The 24,305-nt window shown below is 44.0% G+C and overlaps 1 protein-coding gene across 3 annotated transcripts in view; it reads right to left on the bottom strand.

Annotated features, from left to right (window-relative positions):
• The window catches only part of LOC139578498 (importin-13-like), a 44,981-nt gene that overhangs the window by 6,499 nt on the left and 14,177 nt on the right, over positions 1-24,305 (bottom strand). For 2 of the 3 annotated variants that reach the window (XM_071406177.1, XM_071406176.1), the window contains exons 4-22: positions 20,765-20,977; positions 20,387-20,640; positions 10,652-10,792; positions 10,101-10,242; positions 9,816-9,982; positions 9,231-9,351; positions 9,005-9,152; positions 8,617-8,798; positions 8,471-8,497; positions 7,811-7,945; positions 6,387-6,539; positions 6,176-6,256; positions 5,864-6,001; positions 5,663-5,759; positions 4,206-4,258; positions 2,786-2,852; positions 2,511-2,569; positions 495-584; positions 107-288 (exon numbers count right to left, since the gene is read on the bottom strand). In XM_071406177.1, the coding sequence (XP_071262278.1) occupies positions 107-288; positions 495-584; positions 2,511-2,569; positions 2,786-2,852; positions 4,206-4,258; positions 5,663-5,759; positions 5,864-6,001; positions 6,176-6,256; positions 6,387-6,539; positions 7,811-7,945; positions 8,471-8,497; positions 8,617-8,798; positions 9,005-9,152; positions 9,231-9,351; positions 9,816-9,982; positions 10,101-10,242; positions 10,652-10,792; positions 20,387-20,640; positions 20,765-20,977 (2,450 nt within the window). Of the gene's footprint in view, positions 1-106; positions 289-494; positions 585-2,510; positions 2,570-2,785; positions 2,853-4,205; positions 4,259-5,662; positions 5,760-5,863; positions 6,002-6,175; positions 6,257-6,386; positions 6,540-7,810; positions 7,946-8,470; positions 8,498-8,616; positions 8,799-9,004; positions 9,153-9,230; positions 9,352-9,815; positions 9,983-10,100; positions 10,243-10,651; positions 10,793-20,386; positions 20,641-20,764; positions 20,978-24,305 lie in introns of those variants that run through there. The other variant, XR_011675562.1, reaches the window with a different exon arrangement.

The raw sequence follows: 24,305 nt of genomic DNA on the forward strand, positions 1-24,305 counted from the left end.
GAGATAGAAAGGGAGGAGGGAGCGAGAGAGTCAGACAGAGAGACAGAAAACCAATGTGTGTGTGTATGTCCGTCTGTCTATACTTGTGTGTGCGTGCGTGTAGTACCTGAGTATCTGTTGGGTGAAGGTGTCTTTCTGTTCTGTGGTGACCCTAGTAGAGGGGAAGCCTTGTGCCTGCAGCGCCTCTTTCAGCCACACGGTGAGCAAAGGGAAACAGTGCTTATTGAGACTGAACAGCACTTCAGCAAACTGTTCCATCAGACTACGAGATGAACCTCCACCGATTGCCTGGGTGGGCGAGAGAGAGCGCGCGAGAGAGAGAGAGCGCGAGAGAGAGAGAGAGAGAGCGCGAGAGAGAGAGAGCGCGAGAGAGAGAGCGCGAGAGAGAGAGAGGAAAGAGAGAGGGGGCAAAGACCAGTCAGTAAGGTGATATGTTTCAGTATACAGTAGGACAGGTAAAAGACATTAGCGAGGATGTGAGTATGTAGGTTTACCTCTAGTACGGCCTGCAGCAGTAGTTTTCCGTTCTCCTGCACCACTCTGGCCACTGGGGGCACATCTGAGCAGCGGGGCAACAACTCCGTCTATGGCACACATAGGGACTATCAAAACAAACCACAACACTAATATCACATCTCAACAAGATTCACCTGTTAACCAAAAATGTGTGTGTGTGTACTAGGGATGTGATGTTTAAACGATTACATTTTTAAATTTATTTTTAAATTTAAAAAAATCACAGTTATCACAAAACTACCATTAACAGGTCCCGATCATCATCATCATCATTAAGGCAAAAATTAAAATTAAACAAATACCTAACGCAACAATGCTGTAAGTAGGAGATATACTGAACAAAAATATAAAAAACGCAACATGTAAAGTGTTGGTCCCATGTTTCATGAGCTGAAATAAAAGATCCCAGAAATATTCCATACGCACAAAAAGCTTATTTCTCCTGTGCTGGGGACAATAAAAGGCCACTCTAAAACGTGCGGCTTCGTCACACAATACAATGCCACAGATGTCTCAAGATGCGGGAGCCTTTAATTGGCTTGCTGACTGCAGGAATGGCCATTTGGCAGTACGTCCAATCGGCCTCACAAACGCAGACCAAGTGTAACCAGGCCAGCACCTCAACATCAGGCTTCTTCACTTGCAGGATCATCTGAGACCAGCCACCTTTACGGCTGATGAAACTGAGGAGTATTTCTGTCTGTAATAAAGCCTTTTTCTGTGGAAGAACTCATTCTCATGGGGCGGCAGGGTAGCCTAGTGGTTAGAGTGTTGAACTAGTAACCGAAAGGTTGCAAGATCAAATCCCCGAGCTGACAAGGTACAAATCTGTCGTTCTGCCCCTGAACAAGGCAGTTAACCCACTGTTCCTAGGCCGTCATTGAGAATTTGTTCTTAACTAACTTGCCTAGTTAAATAAAGGTAATAAAAAATAAAAAATCTGATTAGCTGGGCCTGGCTGCACCTTTGCCCAGTCATGTAAAACCCAGAGATTAGGGCCTAATGAATTCATTTCAATTGACTTACATGAACTGTAATTCAGTAGAATTGTTTATATTTTTGTTTCATATATTTGCCAAAGAGCGCCACACGTCATCGTTGTTAACAGTTAGAAAAATGGCGTAAACAACGAAGTCCTCTATGGCAATACTTTGAGAAGTTAAATGAGAAGCTAACGAAATACAAACTTTGCGAGGTGGAATTGAGCTACAGTGGCAGTACAGGTGCAATTCTGAAAGGAGGCAACGTGAGACCCAATTCATTGCTGGGCAGCAGTGCAATAAGAGAAAGGAGTGAGAAAATCACAGAGCTGATTATAGAAATGATTGCAGTTGATATGCAGCCATTGTCAATTGGCTTATCTAGAACCAGACCACAAGATGCCATGTGAAAAAAACATGACGGCCCTGATGGCCGTATATGAACAAGCCGTCATAAATCACTGTGACGAGCTTTCACATTGATGAAAAGTGGGACATGAAGTACGTACTGACAACTAAGGACATGGAGGAGAGGCACACAACAGAGAACCTAAAATGGCATTAATACCATCGTTGCTGAGTGGGTGGGGGACAGCAGTAAGGTGAGCGCCGTCTGCTGGGTTCCCATAGTTACCACATCCACAAAGTCAAAATTGGATATATTGTAAAAATGTATGAAAACAAAAATGATCGTATAGTCTTAATTTAAGGTTAAGCATAATGTTAGCAGTGTGGTTATGGTTTAGGTTAGGTTTAAAAATCACATTTTAAGAAGATAAATTGCAGAAATAGGCAGGCTTTGTGGCTGTGGTAACTAGTGACAGGTAGGTAGGTAGCCAGGTTTGTGGTAGATTGAACTGCACTGCCCCCTAGCGGTCAAACGCAGAACCATATCTGGATTCTAATTTCAGGTCATTTTATGAAGAAAAAAATATATTTAAACGCTAAAGAAAATAGCATTTTAAACGTTAAGAATATTTGTACATTTTTCACATCCCTAGTGTGTACACTCACAAAGAACAAGCAGGTAGACTTGACTGTTGGAGCCTCAGGGAATTTCAGTGACAGTAGTCCTACAGAGGAGAGAGAGAGGGGAGGGTATTAGAAACATCCAAATACACATTTCTATTTAAAAACTAACAGTTTTGCTCTTCAGATGTTTACAGCACAATCTCTGTGGATCTCAGAGGCACAAACGATTGACAAAGTGTGTGTGTGTGTTAAGAGAAACGCAGCAACACATACAATGAGCAGCGTGTGTGTGCGGGAGCAAAGCAACACACACTTACCACAATGGAACACAGCTTTCACGTCAAGAGTCTCAGACAAGAAGAGATCTGGCTTCCGTTTGAGGGCCTACAGTAGGAGGCAGACAGAGGCATGACACAGGGCAGGAGTCTATTCCCCTACTCCAGGGGTACACCCCAACTCCTACCTCCCACCCCGGAAAATACTGAACCCCCCACTCTCCTAGCCTCGTAGACAGAACTGTGTCTGCATTAGATAACTCCTTTGTCATTGTCATGTCCAACTGTTTGCCCACAAGGTCAGGAAAAGAATTCTGGGACATAGATATGACAACAAAAGCCAAATTCTGATTGTCCCCCTTCTCCCTGAAGTGTGATCTCTTTCACTCCCCCTTTGGGATTTAACAGTATTGGATTGGTATAGACAAAGTGTTTCTTACACCAATCCCAATGCTTTTAAATTCTTGAGGAGTGAATGAGAACTGGGCTAAAGGAGTCATCTACAGCAGATAAACAGTGGAGGCTACCAGGCTAGACTAACCCACTCCCTCGCTCTACGATAAACTATCACTCATACAGTACACAACTCTGCTCCAATGAAAACTCAGCAAGCAAACTGGAGGAAATCAAACAAAAATTATTTAAAACTTAAGTCAAACTAAAGGCAATGATGGTTCTGTAGCTGCTGTTTGTATCAATTTCATTCTGATACAATTTTTTCTCCCTTTTTTTGGCCTGGTTGGATTGAATATGCAACATAAGTAAGTAAGGTACATGAACGGATAAATACAACTGATACTGTAATGAACTCATTCAGGATGGAGGAAAAGAGAGGGAGCGAGGGAAGAGGAGAGGAGAGATGGAGATCAGCTCTATCCAAAGATAGAAATTAAAGGAAGAATGTAGAAGGAAGACAAAAACAAACAAAAAACAGAGGGCACCCAATTTGCCTGAATTTATTAATTAATGGAATATTAATTAATTGTGGCTTTGATTGGCTATGGGTTGGAATGACATCCGAAAAGGGGCGTGGCTAGGGGATTCTAACCAGTGAGGTCACAGGGAACTACATCCCAGGGTCATGTTCAGAAGACAACCGAACATGAACATGCTTATTATTGGACACATTCTGGTAGTCCCTCCTCGTTACAAAGCATTTTGTCATGTTTTGTGCCTACTGGACAAGACCTTGGTGAACGCTGACCCTTACTCCCTCAGAATGGTTAGAGCCCTGAGTATTGAAGGAGACAGAGTCCGTCCTTCAATACCACCACCTACTGTCTATTCTCTGCCATGCCATTATGATGGGTCACCCTCAGACCCTTTAACAAAGAACAAAGAGAAAGAGAGAGCTTGAGAGAGTGTGTGTGAGCGAGAGAGAGAGACAGAGAGAGAGAGAGAGAGAGAGAGAGAGAACGAGAGAGAAACCCAAAGTGAATGAAATAAGAAACCAAAAACACACCTGAGCTTGGAGTTGCATAAATGAATCAACAATATCAGGATGATCCCTGGGTCCTAAAATATAATAAAGATGAAACTTAACAAATCATAAAGAATAAAGAGAATAATAATATACAAACAGCAACTCAACCGATTCAACAGTCATGTGGAAAGAAAAGAGAACCGAAAATATCTCATTGAAATAATTGTCACACGTGAGTAAAGAACAAACAAAGGGGGAGAGAGAGGGAGGGGCATGTGAAGCTTTGGAAGAGTCTTGGGAGAAACAGTGAGCGGTTGAACGAACAGAAAACAGGCAGAGAAAGGAGACATGGGTTCCATTTGGAGATTTAAAAAAAGGAAAGAATAACGAGAGAAAAATAAACCTAAAAATAACAAAAGTGGCTTTGGAGTGGGGAACCCAGGAGGCAACTGTTACTGTAACGCTTCAGAGAAAAGGGGCGTCAAGTCCCAAATCAATCCCCCGCCTCTTGGACTAGCCACCCAAAGCCCTAGGCATCTCCCCTAGACACTAGGGGCTTGCTAATAGCTCCACCGTGTAATACGATAGGCAAGATCAGTTTTTTCTGTGTGGCTTACAACCACCATGTGCCTAGGGGATAGTACCCCTGACCATTAACCACCCCCCAAAAAGGTGAACACTTAGGAGGCAACCCTTCCCTTCGCTGTTCCTAGACTCCAAACAAGACCCCATCCCTCAACTCCCCATACACACCCCCACCTTACAGGCTTATTCAGTGGGGTGCAACCCAGATAGAAATGCAACGAATAGAGCCCACACAAGTCCCCGTTCTGTAAAAGATGGATGTCTCTTCTACACAATACATTTCTATATGAACGTTGTTCTGCAACCACATTCTCTTATGTTTTGTAACATTGCACCATATTGTATAAAATACTGGCTACAGAGCAACATTGAAGGACACTTGCTCAGAAAGAAAGTAAAAATTTAAAAAAAGGAGAGGCAGCCATTATCAATCAAAAACAGACAAAGCAGAAGAAGAGGGAGAAGGGTATGAGAGGAGAACTGAAAGGGGAGAAGAGGCAGACAGTATTCAGGTAAGACCCACTGGATATTATCAGCTTCAAAAACAAAACGTTCTTGTGTAATTCTCCATAGCAGCACAGGAGGACAGAGGATGCATTTCAACAGTCTAACGTGGGTTCCTCTCCTTATCTCCTCCCCTTCATCTGCCCTCATCTAAAAACACAGGGCAGGTGAAAGCAATATGAGAAGACAAGGACTTTAGACTATTGAGATGCAGCCATCCTGGTTTCCACTTGTGCTATGCAGGTATTAGTTGACACACACACACTTAAAGCATTTCTCATGGAAGCCATGTTCCTTGTTCTCCTGTGAAAGCAGGAGTGTGTGCAGGTTTGTCTGTCAATCAAAATCACCCAAAACAAAAGCAGGCAGAGATTACCCCCCTCCCCCTCCCCTGCAGGACCCCCTACCTTGCTGGAAGATGGAGAGTGTTACTGAGGTGACCAGCTCAAATAGAGCCTTGATGGGAGGGAAGTGCTCCGTCTCTCTGGCAAATATATGGACCATCTGTCAAACACAACCACAGACGGTTTCACATCGGTGCGCCTCTGAATGTATGCATGTGAGTGTGTATGGTGTATGCGAGTGTTCTCAAGCGTGTGTGTATGTACCTGTCGTGTGAGGTCCAGTGCTGAGGCCTGTGGTATGGTACTGTACATCTGTCCTAGCATCTCACTGAGCTGAGACACCATGGGGGCAAAGTCATGGAGGAGAGTCTTCACCGACTTCTCAAAGATAGCACACACGGCCTGGGAGGAAGGCGGGAGAGAGATGGGAGGGCAGGGAGCGGAGAGTGAAATGAGAGTTTAATTTCAGCTGGTTCAGACTGGATTTTTTTATGTTTCATGAACGTGCAGATCATTTATTGAAACTGTTGAGTCAACGCATCACTTTTTTTTGTTGTGTGTGTGTTCGTGTCTCACCTCCACCACCTGAGAGTCGTTGAGCCACTTGCTGAGGACCGTCTGAATGAGAGCAAAGACCTGCTGTAGGACCACCACCACCTAGAACACACAGGTTAGTTTGACAACACTAGCTAAATGAGGAACAAATGATGAAAACTGGATGAACGTTCCCGTTAAAAGAGGTTGCGTGTGGCTGAGTGCTGCTGATGATGATGAAGGTGCATCTCACCGGGTTAGGCCCTGGTGGGGGCGGGGCAGTTTTGACAGGGGGAGCAGCGCTCTCTGCTGATTCGTCCTCCTGTTTGCTAATGTCCAGCGTAGTGAAGAGATTGGACAGCAGACCTAGAATGTGGATTATCGCTAGTTTATTGGACGGGTTGGGCTGGAGAGGGAAAGAGGGAGCGAGAGAGTAAGTCAATAGCTTTCCGAAGAAAAGCTGAAACAAGATTTGCCATCAATCATTTTCTATCTGTTGGTTTTTGTGAACGAGTTAACGAGTGAAGCAAAAAGACAGTGAAAGACCATGAAGGGAGGGATGAAGTAAAAAGGACAGAAGGGAAATAGGGATCAGTGAAAGACAGAAGTTTGGGTGCGTCAGTCAGTTGATGGCTTCATTTTTCTGCAGATTTCACACACATACACTCTCTCTCTCTCTCTCTCTCTCTCTAGGGTGACAACACTAATTAAAGCTTCATTAGCAACCATTTAATCACCGCTCGGTATCCATGACAACGGAGCTGTGGAGTACAAGGGAGGAGTCATGTGGCTGGGCTGACGACCCTTCTCTTAACGAGCAACGGGTCATGTTGCAACTGAACACACGCTCATTTGAGATGGGTATGTTCAACTTGGATTTATGCCTTAATCATTCAGAGACGTCAATGGGTGAACATTTTAATGACGAGCACAGTATTTAAGTCAGAATACCACCCTAAATGCATAAAAACAGACATTGCTTGTAGCTAATTACATAGTGGAGGAGCAGTTTCATCTCTTGCCTTAGGGTGCCAGTGTTTGTTAGGCTGCACAGACAACCTGATTCCATAGTCTGATGTTATGGCTATACATCAGACAGAGAGCGAGAGGTAGAGAGGAGAAAGTGAGCACAAGAGATGAAACTCTTCATTTGAACTGACATCTGTGTTCACCCAGACACTCAGGTCTCTGCTGACTCCAGAACAGTAGATCAGGGGAGAAATACTAATTCAACACTGATAATGTCACATCCCTGTTTGTAGTTAATGTCAGCTTCTTTTTTTGAGAAAATGCCAAATCCTTATTTTTTTGCTCTGATAAAGCTTGGATTCATTAGACCTGACATTTAATAAAGAATGTGGTGTGTGTGTGTTACGGCCCTGTGATTCAGTAACCAATGGTGTGGTGATGAAGCCAATCTGGTCCCACAGAGAAATGTTCAACTGCAGTGGAGTCACACAGATACAACGCCTGTTCATATGGACACAGTCCAACAGTGAGAGGGGGAAGAAACAAAAGAAAGAAGAGTGTGTGTGTGCGAAGCGTGTGTGTTCGTGTGTAGTGCATCCATGCAGACACAGTCTGTTCATATGGCCGCAGTCCAACAGAGACAGGAAAATATGTCACTGTAATAACACTGTTACCACAGTGTGTGTGTGTGTGTGTGTGTGTGTGTACCGTCTCATCAGCTAGTTTCTCAAGTTGTTGGATGTAGGGAGTGATGAGAGAGTGCAGGTTCCTCAGTATCTCCTCCACATGCAGAGCAGACAGCAGGAAGCCTAAGGCCTGCATCAGCCACATACACTGACTGGTCTGGAGAGGGAGAGGAAGGGAAGAGGAGGGAGGGAGAAAGAGAGGGAGGGGAGCAGGAAGAGGGAGGGAGGGGAGCAGGAAGAAGAGCGAGAGGAAGAGGAGAGAACATTGTTACACATTTCCAGGACTTTTGAAAGGTTGACTCCTTGTGTCAACTCCTCACAAGCATTCCGCTACACTTGCAATAACATCTGCTAACCATGTGTACATGACCAATAAAATGTGATTTGATAAGTGGTCTTTTGCTAGTTACCATCCAGTCTTGTCACCAGCTCTTACCTTGTTTTCATGACTGAATGGACTGACTGATTCTATGGTCTGATGTACTCCCTGTGGTTCATTTGAATGTATTGAATATGCTCATTGTTGCATGTGCCAAATGCACAGGCAATAAAGTTTTTGAAAGTTTGACTCTGTCCCTGAATTTCACTATAAATGATTCTCCAGGATGTTGTATACAGTAGAGTGGGTCCAGTCGGGACATTGGGGTTATGGCTTGCATCTCCAGACAGGACTGGGACTGACCTTGTGAATCTGTTTGCTCAGCACCTCCTGTGAAGAGAGAGGATAGCAGAAGCAGAAGAATAAAATATTGACTTAAATGTAATAATTTTATTCAGAAAACACTAATTTAGACATAAAACATATACGGTACACACACACACACGTACACGTGATACAGCCACTATGTTGGAGGCATAGGGTGGCAGGTCGTATTTGCACTCTCGGCAGATCTTCTTGAGTGTGGAGACCGAGGAGATGGAGAGGTCTGGGTTCCCCAAGGCCTGGAGTACCAGAGGTAAAACACTACTCAACATCACCGGGTGGTCCGCCAACCACTCTGCTAGAGCTCCTACAGGCAGGAGGGAGAAGAACACAGTGGATGAAAAGAGACTGAACACTTTATGCTACATGAGACAGGTGCTTTTCCTGTTCTCCTGTCCAATTAGTTTCTCTTCTTTTCCCGCTTATTATTTACCTGGATGAACACACAACAAAATGACAGGTATCACTGTATTAATACCTATCGTGAACACGTATGAGCGGATCAGTACCTACCGATAGTGAACATGACGGTGTCGGCCAGTTGGACGTTGTTGATGTTGATTCTGAGGAGGAGTCCGATCAGGCCTGGGATGACATCAGAGTAGTTGACATCTATCGTCTCCGCTATAGACTGGAACCCATACAGCAACGCTTCTGTATGCTGGAGGAGACAATAAAAGGCTTCAGACAGTGTGTTCAGTGTGTGTGTGTGTGTTTGTTGAATGTGTGTGTACCGTACCTGCCATGACGAGGCTTGTTCTGTGTTGGTCAGTATTCGTCCTAGTTTCTCATACAGGTTACTGAGCAGCTCAGCTCCTAGCATCTCATACACATACATCAGAGTGTCTGAGATATCCACCCTGGAACACACAAATGTGTTAAGTCTTAGAATACAGAAGTGTAATGCATACCACCAACAGAAAGCAAGGTTTTGTTATAGAGGTGGAACAATCAATGCTATGGGGGAGGGTGGAGAAAGTGGTGTGTCACAAGGTTCAGTTTTGGGTCCGCTGCTGTTGTCTACTGCCGTAAATTTAGTACACAAAATAATCTTGTGTTTACACCTCAAAACAAGTGAAATAGAAGGTGCCATTTAACTGTGCAGGGACTAACAACAGGGCATCACTTTATAATGTGCTGTTAGTAATGTGCTTCTGAACATCTGATGATCTGTGACTCAAACATTATCATCCAAAATGTGTGCCCTCAGCTGCTACTTCACTTACAGGCTGTTACAATCACAAACACACCCAGCAATAGACCTGTCGGCATACTGCATTTCACTTGCTCGCTCACCCACACAACCCCATCCCCACTCTTGTACCTGTAGATCCTGAACTGCTCCTTCTCATCCGAGGACCATGATGCGTACTCCCGGTCAGAGGGGAACTGGGCTTTATGCAGCAGAACATCCACCAGCTGGAAATACACTGGTCTATAAACCTGCAGATACACCGCCTGTCTCTCAAGGTCAAACGACATGATGTCATCCTGGAGAGAGAGCGAGAGTGTGTACTGTTAAGTGCTGTTATTCTGAACAGGGTAGTTGGGTTTAGGGTGTAAAGTTAAGTGTCCTGGGTTACAGTGTTAATGGGTGTAGAGTGCATACCTGTAGTGTGTACCAGAAGGTGAGTGTGAGGGAGCTGATCGTCTCGTTGACTGGGTAGTGTCCTGGTATCCCAGTGCAGAACATGATCATGTTGACCAATGCGAGAAAGCCCTGCCAATGCTCTACCTGCTCCAACAGAGCCCTGGGGGGGTTGAGATCAAGAGATGGAAAAGGAGAGAGAAGAGAAAAGGGAGAGAGTGAGAGAAACAGACACAGAGCCAGGAAAACTAGGTCAGTGCGCAGGAAGAGTGAGGTGAGGTGGGACAGGCAGGGCTGTTTCTCTAGATAGAGTGTGACAGTTGAAGGGTTCAGACTGGAGCCATTGACATACACAGGGAGACATGACGCCTCCGGAGACAGAAACACACAATAACAAACAGCTTGTTTACCAGGGTGGGCCTGAGCTTGAAACTGAACACGTCATCTGATCTGATTATTTGTTGATTGGTTTGTGAGAATAAACCCAGAAGCATCAATGTCGTCACCAAGCAGTGTGAGGAGGGGAAGTGAAAGGATTGATTGATTGATTGATGTGGGGACAGCGCACGCACCTGGAGTGGTTTTCGCCCATCGCGACAGCGATGCGACAGATTCCGTGTGACGTCTCCATGTCTCCGTTCTGGACTGCCTCTCTTAGTTGTTCCTGCAGGGACAAGACCTGGGGCACCAGCTTCAGTAGCGTGTTCACATATCTACACACACACAGGGAGACAAAGAGATGGGTTAGTTCACATACCAGGGGAAAAATCTCTACTCAAACCCACCTGCGCGCACACACAGAAATCTTTCACTTTTTACCAGCTTCATCACTCGGTTTCTTTGTTTCATTTCTCCAGTTCTCTTGAAGGTTTAAATTACTCTGGTCTGCTCTTCCTGCCATCTCAGTCCTTTCTAATAAATCTATTGTTTTTTTCTCCGGAAGCACCAACACACCATCTCTCATTTAGATCATGTTTTTATTTGACCCTCTAAGAGGGAAATAGAGATTGGCTGGAGGTCGGACACAATGTGAACAGAATACAGAAGCAACACTCCTACGCATGTACACACACTCCTGACCTCCTGTTCTGCTATTCTGATTAAGCTCAAACTGCCATCTTACCCTACAATTGACACTGTATGATGCAGGTGTGTGTGTGTTTACAGATCCGGACAACCTTCCAGTATCATTGCTTCTGGCTTCTGAATAATTACAGTGCCTTCATAAAGTATTCACACCCCTTGACTATTTCCACAGATTTTGTGTCACTGATCTACACACACTACCCCATAATGTCAAAGTGGAATTTTGTTGGTAAAACATTTAAATTAATTAAACATTAAAAGCTGAAATGTCTGGAGTCAATGAGGATTCAACCCTTTTGTTATGGAAAGACTAAATAAGTTCAGGAGTAAAAATGTGCATAGTGAGTTGCATGAACTCATTCAGTGTTCAATAATAGTGGTTAACATGATTTATGAATGACTACCCAATCTCTGTACCCCCACACATACAATTATCTGTACGGTCCCTCAGTCAGGGAGTGAATTTCAAGCACAGATCTAACCACAAAGACCAGAGAGGTTTTCAATGCCTCGCAAAGAAGGGCACCGATTGGTAGATGAGTAAAAAAGAAAAAAAGACACTGAACATTCCTTTGAGCATAGTGAAGTTATTCATTACACTTTGGATGTTGTATCAATACATCCAGTCACTACAACGATAAAGGCGTCCTTCCTAACTCAGTTGCTGGAGACGAACGAACCTGCTCAGGGATTTCACCTTGTCACGATACCAAAACTATAAAAACGATACCAGGCATCACGATACCGAGTAGAATCGAGATACCACAGTGGGAAAAGAATCAATGGACCAGCATCCTGTTCGCCCGTCCCCCGGACGCTTGTTCACATTTTCTAAACGTTCTCGCAAAACCTGTCATTGAAATTCACACTTCTACTCAATAAAACACATTGAATTTAACTTCACACTGTTCAGTGTTTGATAGAATACTACACAGAACAGATGATTAGCCCATATTTGCAAAGGCCTACCTGTGACTTGACTGGAGGAATGGGAGGAAGTAATACACATCAGAGGAGGCTGCTGAGGGGAAAACGGCTCATAATAATGGCTGGAACGGCACAAATGGAATGGCATCAAACACATAGAACCCAAGTGTTTGATACCATTCCAATCTTCTGCTCCAGCCATTACCATGTGCCTGTCCTCCCCAAATAGGGTGGCACCAACCTCATGTGATATACATGCATAATGACCTGCATGTCAGGACTACAGAAAAAGGAGGACCGAGCACGCCCCCAATCTCATCGACGGGGCTGTAGTGGAGCAGGTTGAGAGCTTCAAGGTAGGTAGTGCGTACGGCCCAGTACATCACTGGTGCCAAGCTTCCTAACATCCAGGACCTCTATACCAGGCTGTGTCAGAGGAAGGCCCAAAAAAATGCCAAGGACTCCAGCCACCCTAGTCATAGACTGTTCTCTCTGCTACCGCACGGCAAGCAGTCCCGGAGCGTCAAGTCTAGGTGCAAGAGGCTTCACAACAGCTTCTACCCCCAAGCCATAAGACTCCTAAACATCTAATCAAATGGCTACCCCCCCCTCCCCCCTGTATATAGTCTCGCTATTGTTTTTTACTGATGCTCTTTAATTACTTGTTACTTTCATTTATTACATTTTTTAAAACCGCATTGTTGGTTAGGGGCTTGTTAGTAAGTATTTCACTGTACTACACCTGTTGTATTCGGCGCATGTGACTAATAAAATTTGATTTCAAATACAGCAGTTATGTTATTTTGGACCACCAGGCTGCTGATGTCATGCAGCCTGTCGTTTTTGAGTATATACTATTTCATAATGACAAGTTTGACGTCGGACGACAATTGAATGTTCATGAAGTCACTGCGCCAACTATCGACAGACATGTCAATAGGCGAAGTTTCAACCAGCCTTAACTCATGGGTACACTCCCAATGGCTGCCTGGCATTGTGCCAAAATCACATCCATGGTAATATAGAATGTTCATTCAAATTATGTTAACTGATGTGGCGAATGCAATGGAATGTACAGTCGTGGCCAAAAGTTGAGAATGACACAAATATTAATTCTCACAAAGTCTGCTGCCTCAGTTTGTATGATGGCAATTTGCATATACTCCAGAATGTTATGAAGAGTGATCAGATGAATTGCAATTAATTGCAAAGTCCCTCTTTGCCATGCAACTGAATCCCAAAAAACATTTCCACTGCATTTCAGCCCTGCCACAAAAGGACCAGCTGATATGTCAGTGATTCTCTCGTTACCACAGGTGTGAGTGTTGACGAGGACAAGGCTGGAGATCACTCTGTCATGCTGATTGAGTTTGAATAACAGACTGGACGCTTCAAAAGGAGGGTGGTGCTTGAATCATTGTTCTTCCTCTGTCAACCATGGTTACCTGCAAGGAAACACATGCCGTCATCATTGCTTTGCACAAAAAGGGCTTCACAGGCAAGGATATTGCTGCCAGTAAGATTGCACCTAAATCAACCATTTATCGGATCATCAAGAACTTCAAGGAGAGCGGTTCAATTGTTATGAAGAAGGCTTCAGGGCGCCCAAGAAAGCCCAGCAAGTGACAGGGCCGTCTCCTAAAGTTGATTCAGCTGCGGGATCGGGGCACCACCAGTACAGAGCTTGCTCAGGAATGGCAGCAGGCAGGTGTGAGTGCATCTGCACAAACAGTGAGGTGAAGACTTTTGGAGGATGGCCTGGTGTCAAGAAGGGCAACAAAGAAGCCACTTCTCTCCAGGAAAACTGTCAGGGACAGACTGATATTCTGCAAAAGGTACAGGGATTGGACTGCTGAGGACTGGGGTAAAGTCATTTTCTCTGATGAATCCCCTTTCCGATTGTTTGGGGCATCCGGAAAAAAAGCTTGTCCGGAGAAGACAAGGTGAGCGCTACCATCAGTCCTGTGTCCTGCCAACAGTAAAGCATCCTGAGACAATTCATGTGTGGGGTTGCTTCTCAGCCAAGGTAGTGGGCTCACTCACAATTTTGCCTAAGAACACAGCCATGAATAAAGAATTGTACCAATAAATCCTCCGAGAGCAACTTCTCCCAACCATCCAGGAACAGTTTGGTGACGAACAATGCCTTTTCCAGCATGATGGAGCACCTTGCCATAAGGCAAAAGTGATAACTAAGTGGCTCAGGGAACAAAACATCAATATTTTGGGTCCATGGCCAGGAAACTCCCCAGACCTTAATCCCATTGAGAACTTGTGGTCAATCCTCAAGAGGCGGGTGGACAAACAAAACCCCACAAATTCTGACAAACTCCAAGCACTGATTATGCAAGAATGGGCTGCCATCAGTCAGGATGTGGCCCAGAAGTTAATTGACAGCATGCCAGGGCAGATTGCAGAGGTCTTGAAAAAGAAGGGTCAACACTGCAAATATGGACTCTTTGCATCAATTTCATGTAACTGTCAATAAAAGCCTTTGACACTTATGAAATGCTTGTAATTATACTTCAGTATTCCATAGTAACATCTAACAAAAATATCTAAAGCAGCAAACTTTGTGAAAATTCATATTTGTGTCATTCTCAAAACCTTTGGCCACGACTGTATTTTTTGTAATGTCAGTTGAGTTGAATCATCAAATAACAGCACATATTTATGGGTACATTTCCTGCTTTTAATTCCAGCTTTGCTCCTATGGGTACACTAGCAATGGATGCCAGTCCAACCACTATGCCATCATTTACTTGAACCATTTATTCTATTTCTATGGCAACAAATGCAGTCAGGAGCCGAGGAAAGGAGAAAATGTGGGTAAAAAAATTAAATGTGTTGCTATTTGAACGGTTATTAGAGACCGCGGTCATTTGGCTGGCCAATTACCGTTATCCAAAATTCCATGACCAACATAGCCCTGTGTGTGTGTGTGTGTGTGTGTGTGTGTGTGTGTGTATGTTATTCAGAGGGTAATGGGTTGAGTATTTGAGTGACTGTGCATTTAAGAGTGTGAGTGTCTATCAATGTTCCCTATAATTTTATGGGGTACTGAGTAAATTTTAGGTTTTGTGAGTGGAAATTGAACACGGTGAGTATTTTGTGCAACTTCTGGCGAGCGTTTATAGTGAACACTGAGACTGTACCCTTACAGTTTTAGACATTAGCCAATAGGCTATTGTGGCTATTTGAGCATAATGTAGACCTACCAACAAAACCACTGGAGCAAATCCCGTAACACATTTTCACATAGAAATCAAAAGCTATTTCCATGATATATCTTAAAGTAGCCGATACAGTGCATTCGTATTCAAACTCCTTCCCCTTTTCTACATTTTGTTACATTACAGCCTTATTCTAAAATGGATTAAATACATGTTTCCCCTTATCTACTTAGAATACACCATAAAGACAAAATGAAAACAGGTTTTTAGAAGGTTTGCAAATTTGCAAAATGTGCAAAATTGAGCTCAGGTGCATCCTGTTTCCATTGATCCTCCTTGAGATGTTTCTACAACTTGATTGGAGTCCACCTGTGGTAAACTCAATTGATTGGACATGATTTAGAAAAGGCACACACGTCTATGTAAGGTCCCATAGTTGACAGTGCATGTCAGAGCAAAAACCAAGCCATGAGGTCAAAGGAATTGTCCGTAGAGCTCCGAGACCGGATTGTGTTGAGGCACAGATCTGGGGAAGGGTACCAAAACATTTCTGCAGCATCGATGGTCCCCAAAAACACAGTAGCCGCCATCATTCTTAAATGGAAGAAGTTTGGAACCACCAAAACTCTTACTAAAGCTGGCCACATGGCCAAACTGAGCCATCGGGGGTGAAGGGTCTTGGTCAGGGATGTGACCAAGAACCCGATGGTCATTGACAGAGCTCCAGAGTTCCTCTGTAGAGATGGGAGAACCTTCCAGAACGACAACCATCTTTGCAGCACTCCACCAAATCAGGTCTTTATGGTAGAGTGGCCAGATGGAAGCCACTTCTCAGTAAAAGGCACATGACAGCCCGCTTTGAGTTTGCCAAAAGGCACCTAAAGGACTCTGACCATGAGAAACAAGATTCTCTGGTCTGATGAAACCAAGATTGAACTCTTTGGCCTGAATGCCAAGTGTCACGTCTGGTTGAAACCTGGCACCATCCTTATGGTGAAGCATGGTGGTGGCAACATCATGCTGTGGGGATGTTTTTCATTGGCAAGGACTGGGAGACTAGTCAGGATCGAGGGAAAGATGAACGTAGCAAAGTACAGAGAGATCCTTAATGAAAACCTGCTCCAGAGCACTCAGGACTTCAAACTGGGGGCGAAGGTTCACCTTCCAACATAACAACCCTAAGCACACAGCCCAGACAATGCAGGAGTGGCTTCGGGACAAGTCTGAATGTTCTTGAGTGGCCCAGCCAGAGCCCAGACTTGAACCCAATCGAACATCTCTGGAGAGACCTGAAAATAGCTTTGCAGCGATGCTCCCCATCCAACCTGACAGAGCTTGAGAGAATCTGCAGAGAAGAATGGGAGAAACTCCCCAAATCCAGGTGTGCTAAGCTTGTAGCGTCATACCCAAGAAGGCTCGAAGCTGTAATCGCAGTGTAGATTGATGAGGGGAAAAAACAATTTAATCGATTTCAGAATAAGGCTGTAACATAAGAAAATGTGGTAAAAGTCAAGAGATCTGAATCCTTTCCGAATGCACTTTGTCGAGAAACGTGCCTATTTTCTTCGAAAGTACGTAATGTGACGATTCCAAACCTGTACGATATTACAGATAGCAAGTTAACTACCTCACATAATCGGGAAAAGATTTGTAATGTTTTACTTCTCGTTGATGAAATCCGTGCTAATGTTGGATTTTTGAGCTAGTGCCCAATAGACTCCCTTTCATTCCTTGAAGGAGAACGCTCCTTGTCCCAAAATCGCCCAGAATGCACCGTGCAGCCCATTGACACAGGAAACGTTGCCCATGCTCTCCCCTCAAAAGTATATCAGCCGTTGTGAATGTCAGACTCTACTCTGAGGCACATTGATCTGCAGGTTGAACATACTGAGATTGTAGACTCCTAAATTGATAGTGCAGTTTGTTTAGGCGATTTTACAGCCAACTAGCTACTTTACAGCCAACTAGCTACTTTACATGCTGATAATGTCTTTGGTATTATTGTGTGTAGCTAGGTTTGCTTGCTAGCTAGCTACCTAGCCCATCGAGAGAGAATTTCACTGTAGATTTTGTAGTTGACTTGAGCTGCAACAGATTTCCACAACGATTTCCCATGTTGCTACCAACCTTATTATAATGCTAAAATGAAAAATATTGTTCTCACAGTGTTATTTAACAATGTAAATTAAAAGGAATGAGTGGTTTTGGGTGGATTTTTCTTTTAAAAGCACCTAATTTCCCCTCCCTCTTTTCGTCCCTTTCCCTCTGTTTAAACACATTACAGTGAAGTCATTTGGGAGGATGCTATTGGTCCAACGGTCTTGTTGCCAGGCAACTAATTTCCCCTGTCCAGTAATTAAGTAGGAGGGAAATGGGTGAAAAGGGGGAATGACAGAAAAGGGAGAGAAAGAGAAACATTGTAAGTGAAGGAAAGAGGAAGGAAGGACACACACAAACAGACACAAAAATGTACACAACCATCAAATGTGGAGTGTTTCTGCCTCAGGATGGATGACACTACGAATGAGAAATATGAGGTTCATATTCATTCCTCCTACAGTCATACTGGCCTTACTTATAGACCAATAAAAACAACATGCATGATGAGGAGACTTGAGAAGTTGAACAGAGAAGTAATGTGTGCTGTGCGTGTGAGAACAGGCCTGTCAGCAGAGTAATCATAGCTCCAACCTGCCGGGTGGATGTGGCACCTCTTCCTCTCCCTTGCTCATCTTTCTTTCCCTCCCCGTCTCTCGGGAGGGGGTACTGGGTGCCTGCCATCGGAGCCAATCGGAGCATGATGACATCGCTCCCCAGCTGTGTAACCATGGCAACACCAGCCAGCCTCGAAATGCCCCCCTCCCTCCTCCTCTCCTTCCCTCCTCCCTTCCTGGCAGTCAACTTTCCATGTACTCCCTCCATTCTCTCCCTCAGTAAACCTCTTTTCTTCCATCCTCCCCTCGGCTGTCAACTCTCCCTTGCCTGTATTTCTCTCTGCATCGCTATTTTCCCCCCCTCTCTCTTTCCCTCTCTCAGATGCCCTTCCCATACCCGCACTGTCCTCTTGGCTGTCATCTCTCCCTGGATGTCTTTCTTGCTCCCTTCCCATCTCTCTCTCTTTGGTTGGAAATTCCGCTCAATCGCTGACGGAGCGGAGCTTGCGCATCACTCCGGTACTACATGTCCTTTCCAACCACTCCACTAAAAACCACTCCACTAAAAACCACTCCACGCTCACAATGGAAGAAAACTGCTGCTCCAAATGGACTCCATTCATTAAAATCACAATTTAACCAACAGACAATTATTTTTGTGACTTCCTGGACCTACCAATTGGTTTTGAAGTACCAAACATATGGATTTGAATGAAAAGTATTTGAATAAACATTAAAAAGTGAATGTAAGAAGCCCAGATCATTTCAAATAGGCTACATGACATATTAAAACATCATATAAACACTAAATAGGTCAGGAGCCTAAGAATGAACAAAAATTAAGGCTATATTGTTTTAATTATTTCAAGGCTATAGCCTACAAATAAATACATTGTGAAGCATTTGTGAGTGTGACACAATAGGCTGGTAGGAACATAAAGCGCTCAGCATTTAAACAACATTTTGTTGTATTAAAATCATTAGAGTCTATAAAATGTGCATATCTGCTGTGATTTACTTAGAATTAAATACAAATTAAACAAAAAATGACTTCAGTGCCTTTTAAACATGAGTTTGGCCAGTCTGTGGCTTCAGGCTCATGTGATGGTGCCTGGAGAGCAGGCCAGCAGCGAAGAATATCCTCTCCACACTCGCAGAGCAACTGGGGATTCTAAACACCCTTTTGGCCACTTTTGCCAGGCTGGGGAGATGCAGCGCTGGTTTTTCTCTCCCTTGTATTAGGTAGGCCTAAACGTTTTTAGGCAAAATAACCCAATAAAAACGTAAAGCTCCTTGGACGTGGGAATATGCCAGGTCTATTGGGCCAAAATCAATTATGGTCTATTGTACAGATAATAGGGGGAAAAACGAGACAGTTATCCCACCCACCTCGTTCCTTTCTTTTAGCATGTGCACATAGTAAGTACACCTTCATGCATTCGAAATACATGTATTTTCAGATTCCACAATGATTCTTTAGTTGTGGACACTACATCACCACACTCCCTCTCTTGCTCTTGGTCCTCATCTTTGTAAGTCACCTTGATTTTGCACCTGTGTGTTTAATCAATTTCTTTATGGAAATATTTAGTTAACTACATGACAGTAGCTAAAGCAAGGTGACTTACATGCTGACCAGACCGGACACGTCGCGTGCGCGAGCGTCGCAAAATAAATGTAGAAATCCATGTTATTCAATTATTGCGCCAACAAACGTCTGCGACGCCAAGGGCTAAAATAGAAGTCATTCCTATTTCTGACGCAGATCGCGCTGAAAGTCCTGCCTCTCCCATCTCCTCATTGGTTTATAGAAGTAGGTACCCACGTGCCTGGTGATTGAAAGACGAACTTTGTTGTCGGTTGTCGTGGTAATACAATGAAAGTTTAGATGCGATCACCATATAAGTTCAAAGATGAAAATGCCTGGAAGGAGGAGAGATGATTAGAAACGATTCGGTTGGCCGTTTTATGTGTGGATTAATTGTCGGAGTAGAGGTTCTTGTGCATTTCAGGTAAAATAACAACTCAATGTTTATATCCCAGGACAAATTAGCTAGCAACAGCAAGCTAGCTAAATAGGACAAATTAACGTTAGCTAGCAAGGGCAAGCTAACTAGCTAAATTGCCATACATGTTTAATGCTTTTCGACCTGTCCCCAAATTAATGTCATTGGTTCAGAGTTTGTTTTGATATTTTAACCTGCGTGTCGTGATCGCGTTTGGTGTAGGGGGACAAACGCAGCCGGTTTGGGTTCCGTGTTACAAAGACTACAAAATGCATGCTGGGCCTGGCATGCCCTGAGCTCATGAAGTGAGCGCTACTGGAGTGAAATTGGAGCAGGCGAGAAGGCCGACGCTCCAGCCAAAAGCGGGGCGAGATTCCCATTGGGCACACTCCGCTCCTCGCTGCTCCGCTTACATACTCTGGTTGACACACCCACTCAACCTCCCACTGGCTCGGACGCACCTCTGGGAGTCTGGTTGTGATATGGCGTTGACAATAGCCTCCACGGCGGTCTCAAACAGCTCGGGGTCTGGTAGAGCAGTGAAACAGTCCTCCACCAGTCCTTCACTCTCACTGAGAGGGACGTCCAGCAGCACCCAGGAGGACAGACAGCGCAGGACACGAGCCTTCACTGCCCCGGGACTGTCCTCTTGACGCAGCAGCTGCTGGAGCAGTGGACACACTGACCCCCACTCTCGACCCAGAGCACCTCGCACCTACAGACAGAAAGACACAAGGTTACAGGAAATACTAACCTGCCCCCCACTTGTCCTTTTGTGTGTGCCCGTCTGCCTTTTTGTTGTCCCCATTGGCACCCTTCAGTCTCTAGCACCCACTCACCTGTCCCTTGCGGTACTGTGGCAGGCGGCTGGTCTGGAACTCTTCAGGCAGGACGGTCAGAAGCTCCAGCAGGGCCAGACATCTGGCCCGGCCATCCACCCCCCCTCCCTCCTCTTGGAACACACGCACCATTTCTGGCACGGCGCCCGGCCACACCTCTGGCATGGTGTTCAGGGCCAGGGAGGCCAGCGCCACACACAGACGCGTTAGCACCTTGGAAACAGGACCACAACGTCTTGTAAGTCAACAACTTTACAATTGTTTTTATGCTTGATGGTTTAAGGCACGTAGCTACCACCAGTTATGTGTGTTTTTTAGGGATGCACGATATATCGGTGAACATATCGGATTGGAATATATTAGCTAAAAATGCCAACGTTGATATTGGCCCGATGTCTAGTTTAACAGCGCTGTGAAAAAACGATGTCAAAGTTGACGTGCATACCTACATAAGGTACATGACGTAATGACGCCATGTAAAATTTTGCGCTAAACGTGCAACACAGCATTCCTAACCTAGCCCACAATGTCTGCTGTGTGGATTGAGCAGTCATTTGAAAGAGTAAGAATTTCAGCGAGACAACTCAGTCGAAATCCATTGCCCTTGACAATCAACCGTTCCCTGTCGTGGGTGATGTTGGCTTTCGCGACTGGTCGAGCACCGGTACACACTAACGTTACCAAGTGCACTATTGTTCAGATGTTGCCCTACCGTAGTGATGCAGTAATAGTGTCACTGCTATTAGCTTCACAACATACTATTGAACACCGTTGGGTCTTTGCGTGTCATAAAAGATACACATCAATTAACACTATTTGATGTGTTAAATAAGCTTTTAATTTGTCACGTCAAATAACGCAGTTCTATTATAGAATGTTGTGTGTTCTGAATTTGCACGTGCAAGCCAAGCACCACCACTACTATCAGTCGCACTGTCAAAGCTGTACCACGAACGGTGTGTTTACTATACCGCGTTGGTAATAAATCATTATTTGTTCGACCGCATCTTCTGGGGTAGCTAGCTAGCTTTAGCTTGGTACCTAGCTAGTACCAATACAACCAGCCTGAAAACAAATGACCAGTAGAAACTGCAGTCATTTTCACTATTCTTAGCAATGATTTAGGAATCCTTGTGAGTAACTATTAACTAGGGAGCCACTTGTTGTTCACCTATTGAAATTTAACTTCAGTTCATGAAAATAAATTGCTAGCCAGCTACTTAACCCTGTTGCCCAAAGCTAACGTTATAAGCAGCCAGCTAGCTTCATCTGGCTAGTGAGGCTCGACCTGACCAGGTTATGTGTTGTGAAGTTAGCCACAATAAGGAGTAGGCACAATAGTGGAATTTGCGGTTTGCCTTCAAAATAAAAGTACCTCTTTGAAAGTGATGCAGACGGTTACAATTGGTGGAATTATGCAATATTTAGACTAGATAATGTTAAACAAGGTTGGAATGTGAAGCACTGAGATGGGGTATCAGTCTACTCGATGACACCCACAGAACACAACTGTGAAGAGATTACGCAAATATTAGCGTTGTAGCTCTTAACGCGGGACTGTGACTGTGTGAAATCACCTCCCCAGTCAGCCTATTGGGTGTATTGACCTACATATTGCAATGTACAGCTTTACCTAAGGATTGGAGATCAATGAAATGGGTTAACAGTCTACTCAATACCCAATATATTTTTTCCCAACGTCCTCAGAGTTATCAGACTCCAAAACATCCACGCAGTATTGTTTTTCCTCTGGAATAGTGTTCAATACACATAGGGTGACAATAAATGTGGCTCAATTCAAAGTTGTTTCAGAGTCCCGCAATAAGAGCTAAGATGCTGTTGGAATCGGCTAAACTTTGAACATTGAGATATTAAATAAATGATAGAGACGAAGCCTTGAATAGAAAGAATCTGTAGCAACCCAGAAGGCTTTGGAATGTGTTTGATGGAGGAGAGGAGAGCGATGTGTTGATATAGGGAAGACAGATGGATAGCTGTGGATTAGGTGAAGGAGGGGTTGAGGTCAGGAGGTGAGGGGTGAGGTCCGTTCCCCTTAAGGGAGTAATCAGGGTTAGTATCTGGTTACCTTCTTTCTCTTGGGCATAAACTAAGGATGGAGAGAGGGAGTGTCTTAAGTAGGATGTATATAACTGATGTCTGAAATGTTTTGCTGTCTGATTACAGCTGTACAGAACCCTTGGGAAGAATTAAACTTGGTTAAAGCTTCTCAAGTGTCCGTGAGTTATTAACTCTGAAGAATAAGAACCTAACAATGCTAATGTTCTCTGGGTGTCACTGTGTAGACTGATACCTCATGTCATTGATCCACAATCCATAGGTAAGGCTGTACAGTGAAATAAGTATGCCCTCAATGCAATTCTAAAGTATATATACATCCAGTGTGATTTCAGATTTTTGTCAAATTAACAAATTAGTATTTTGTTGATTCTATATAACAACATTCCAACCTCGTTTATCATGATCTATTAAATTATGACATAACTCTACGAGTTGTATTCATTTGCATCACTGTCAATGACATACTTTTATTTTGAAGGCTAACTGCAAAATCCACTATTGTGGCTAATCCTTATCGTGGCTAGCTTCACATAGATTGGTTGACCACCATTATTCAAATAAGAACTCTTATAAATTAGGGTTATTTTAGATGACACCTAGCTATATAGTTATCTAGCTAACGATAGCTACTGAAACAGATTGTTTGCATCCATGAGCTAGCTAGCTTTTTTTATGACCAGAACTGTAGGTGCGCGAGACAACTTTACCAGCATCATAGCATACGTATCGATGAATCGTTGTGACATATGAAATACGAGTGATAGTGTAATAACTACGTAAAACATTTATGAACGAGTTAATTTATTATGTGACGTGCAGTCATATTCAGGACCTGATTGGTCAACAAGCTTATTTGACGTGTATCTTTTTTGACACGCAAAGACCCAAACGGCGTTCCATAGAAAACCTGGTTGAGAATGAAATGACTGAACAAATGAACAACGAAACAGCATAGCAAGTAAGTGAAAGAAATAGATTTTGATTATGTTTGACTGATAATGGGGACATACGTAAATGCCAACAAAATAACTTTTTGGTCAGTGTGGTGTGGGTGTATTTAACTAGGCAAGTCAGTTAAGAACAAATTCTTATTTACAATGACAGCCTACCCTGGCCAAAACCGGACGACGCTGGGCCAATTGTGCACCCCCCTGTGGGACTCCCAATCACGGCCGGATGTGATACAGCCTGGATTCGAACCAGGGACTGTAATGACGCCTCTTGCACTGAGATGCAGTGCCTTAGACCGCTGCGTTCGTTTGTGTGTGTTTTAAATATTTAACTGCACTAGAATGCTTAAAAGGCCGCTAAAATGTTAAATATCGGTTTTCGGTATCGGGTTATTTGGCAAGGAAAATATCAGATATCGGTATTGGTCAAAAATATAATAATATCGGTGTATCACTAGTATTTTTATTGATCTAATAAGTCCAACTGTCCAACCAACTGTCTATCCATTTAC

This window comes from Salvelinus alpinus, chromosome 6 (assembly GCF_045679555.1).
Source record: "Salvelinus alpinus chromosome 6, SLU_Salpinus.1, whole genome shotgun sequence".
In the NCBI taxonomy this organism is placed as follows: Eukaryota; Metazoa; Chordata; class Actinopteri; order Salmoniformes; family Salmonidae; genus Salvelinus; species Salvelinus alpinus.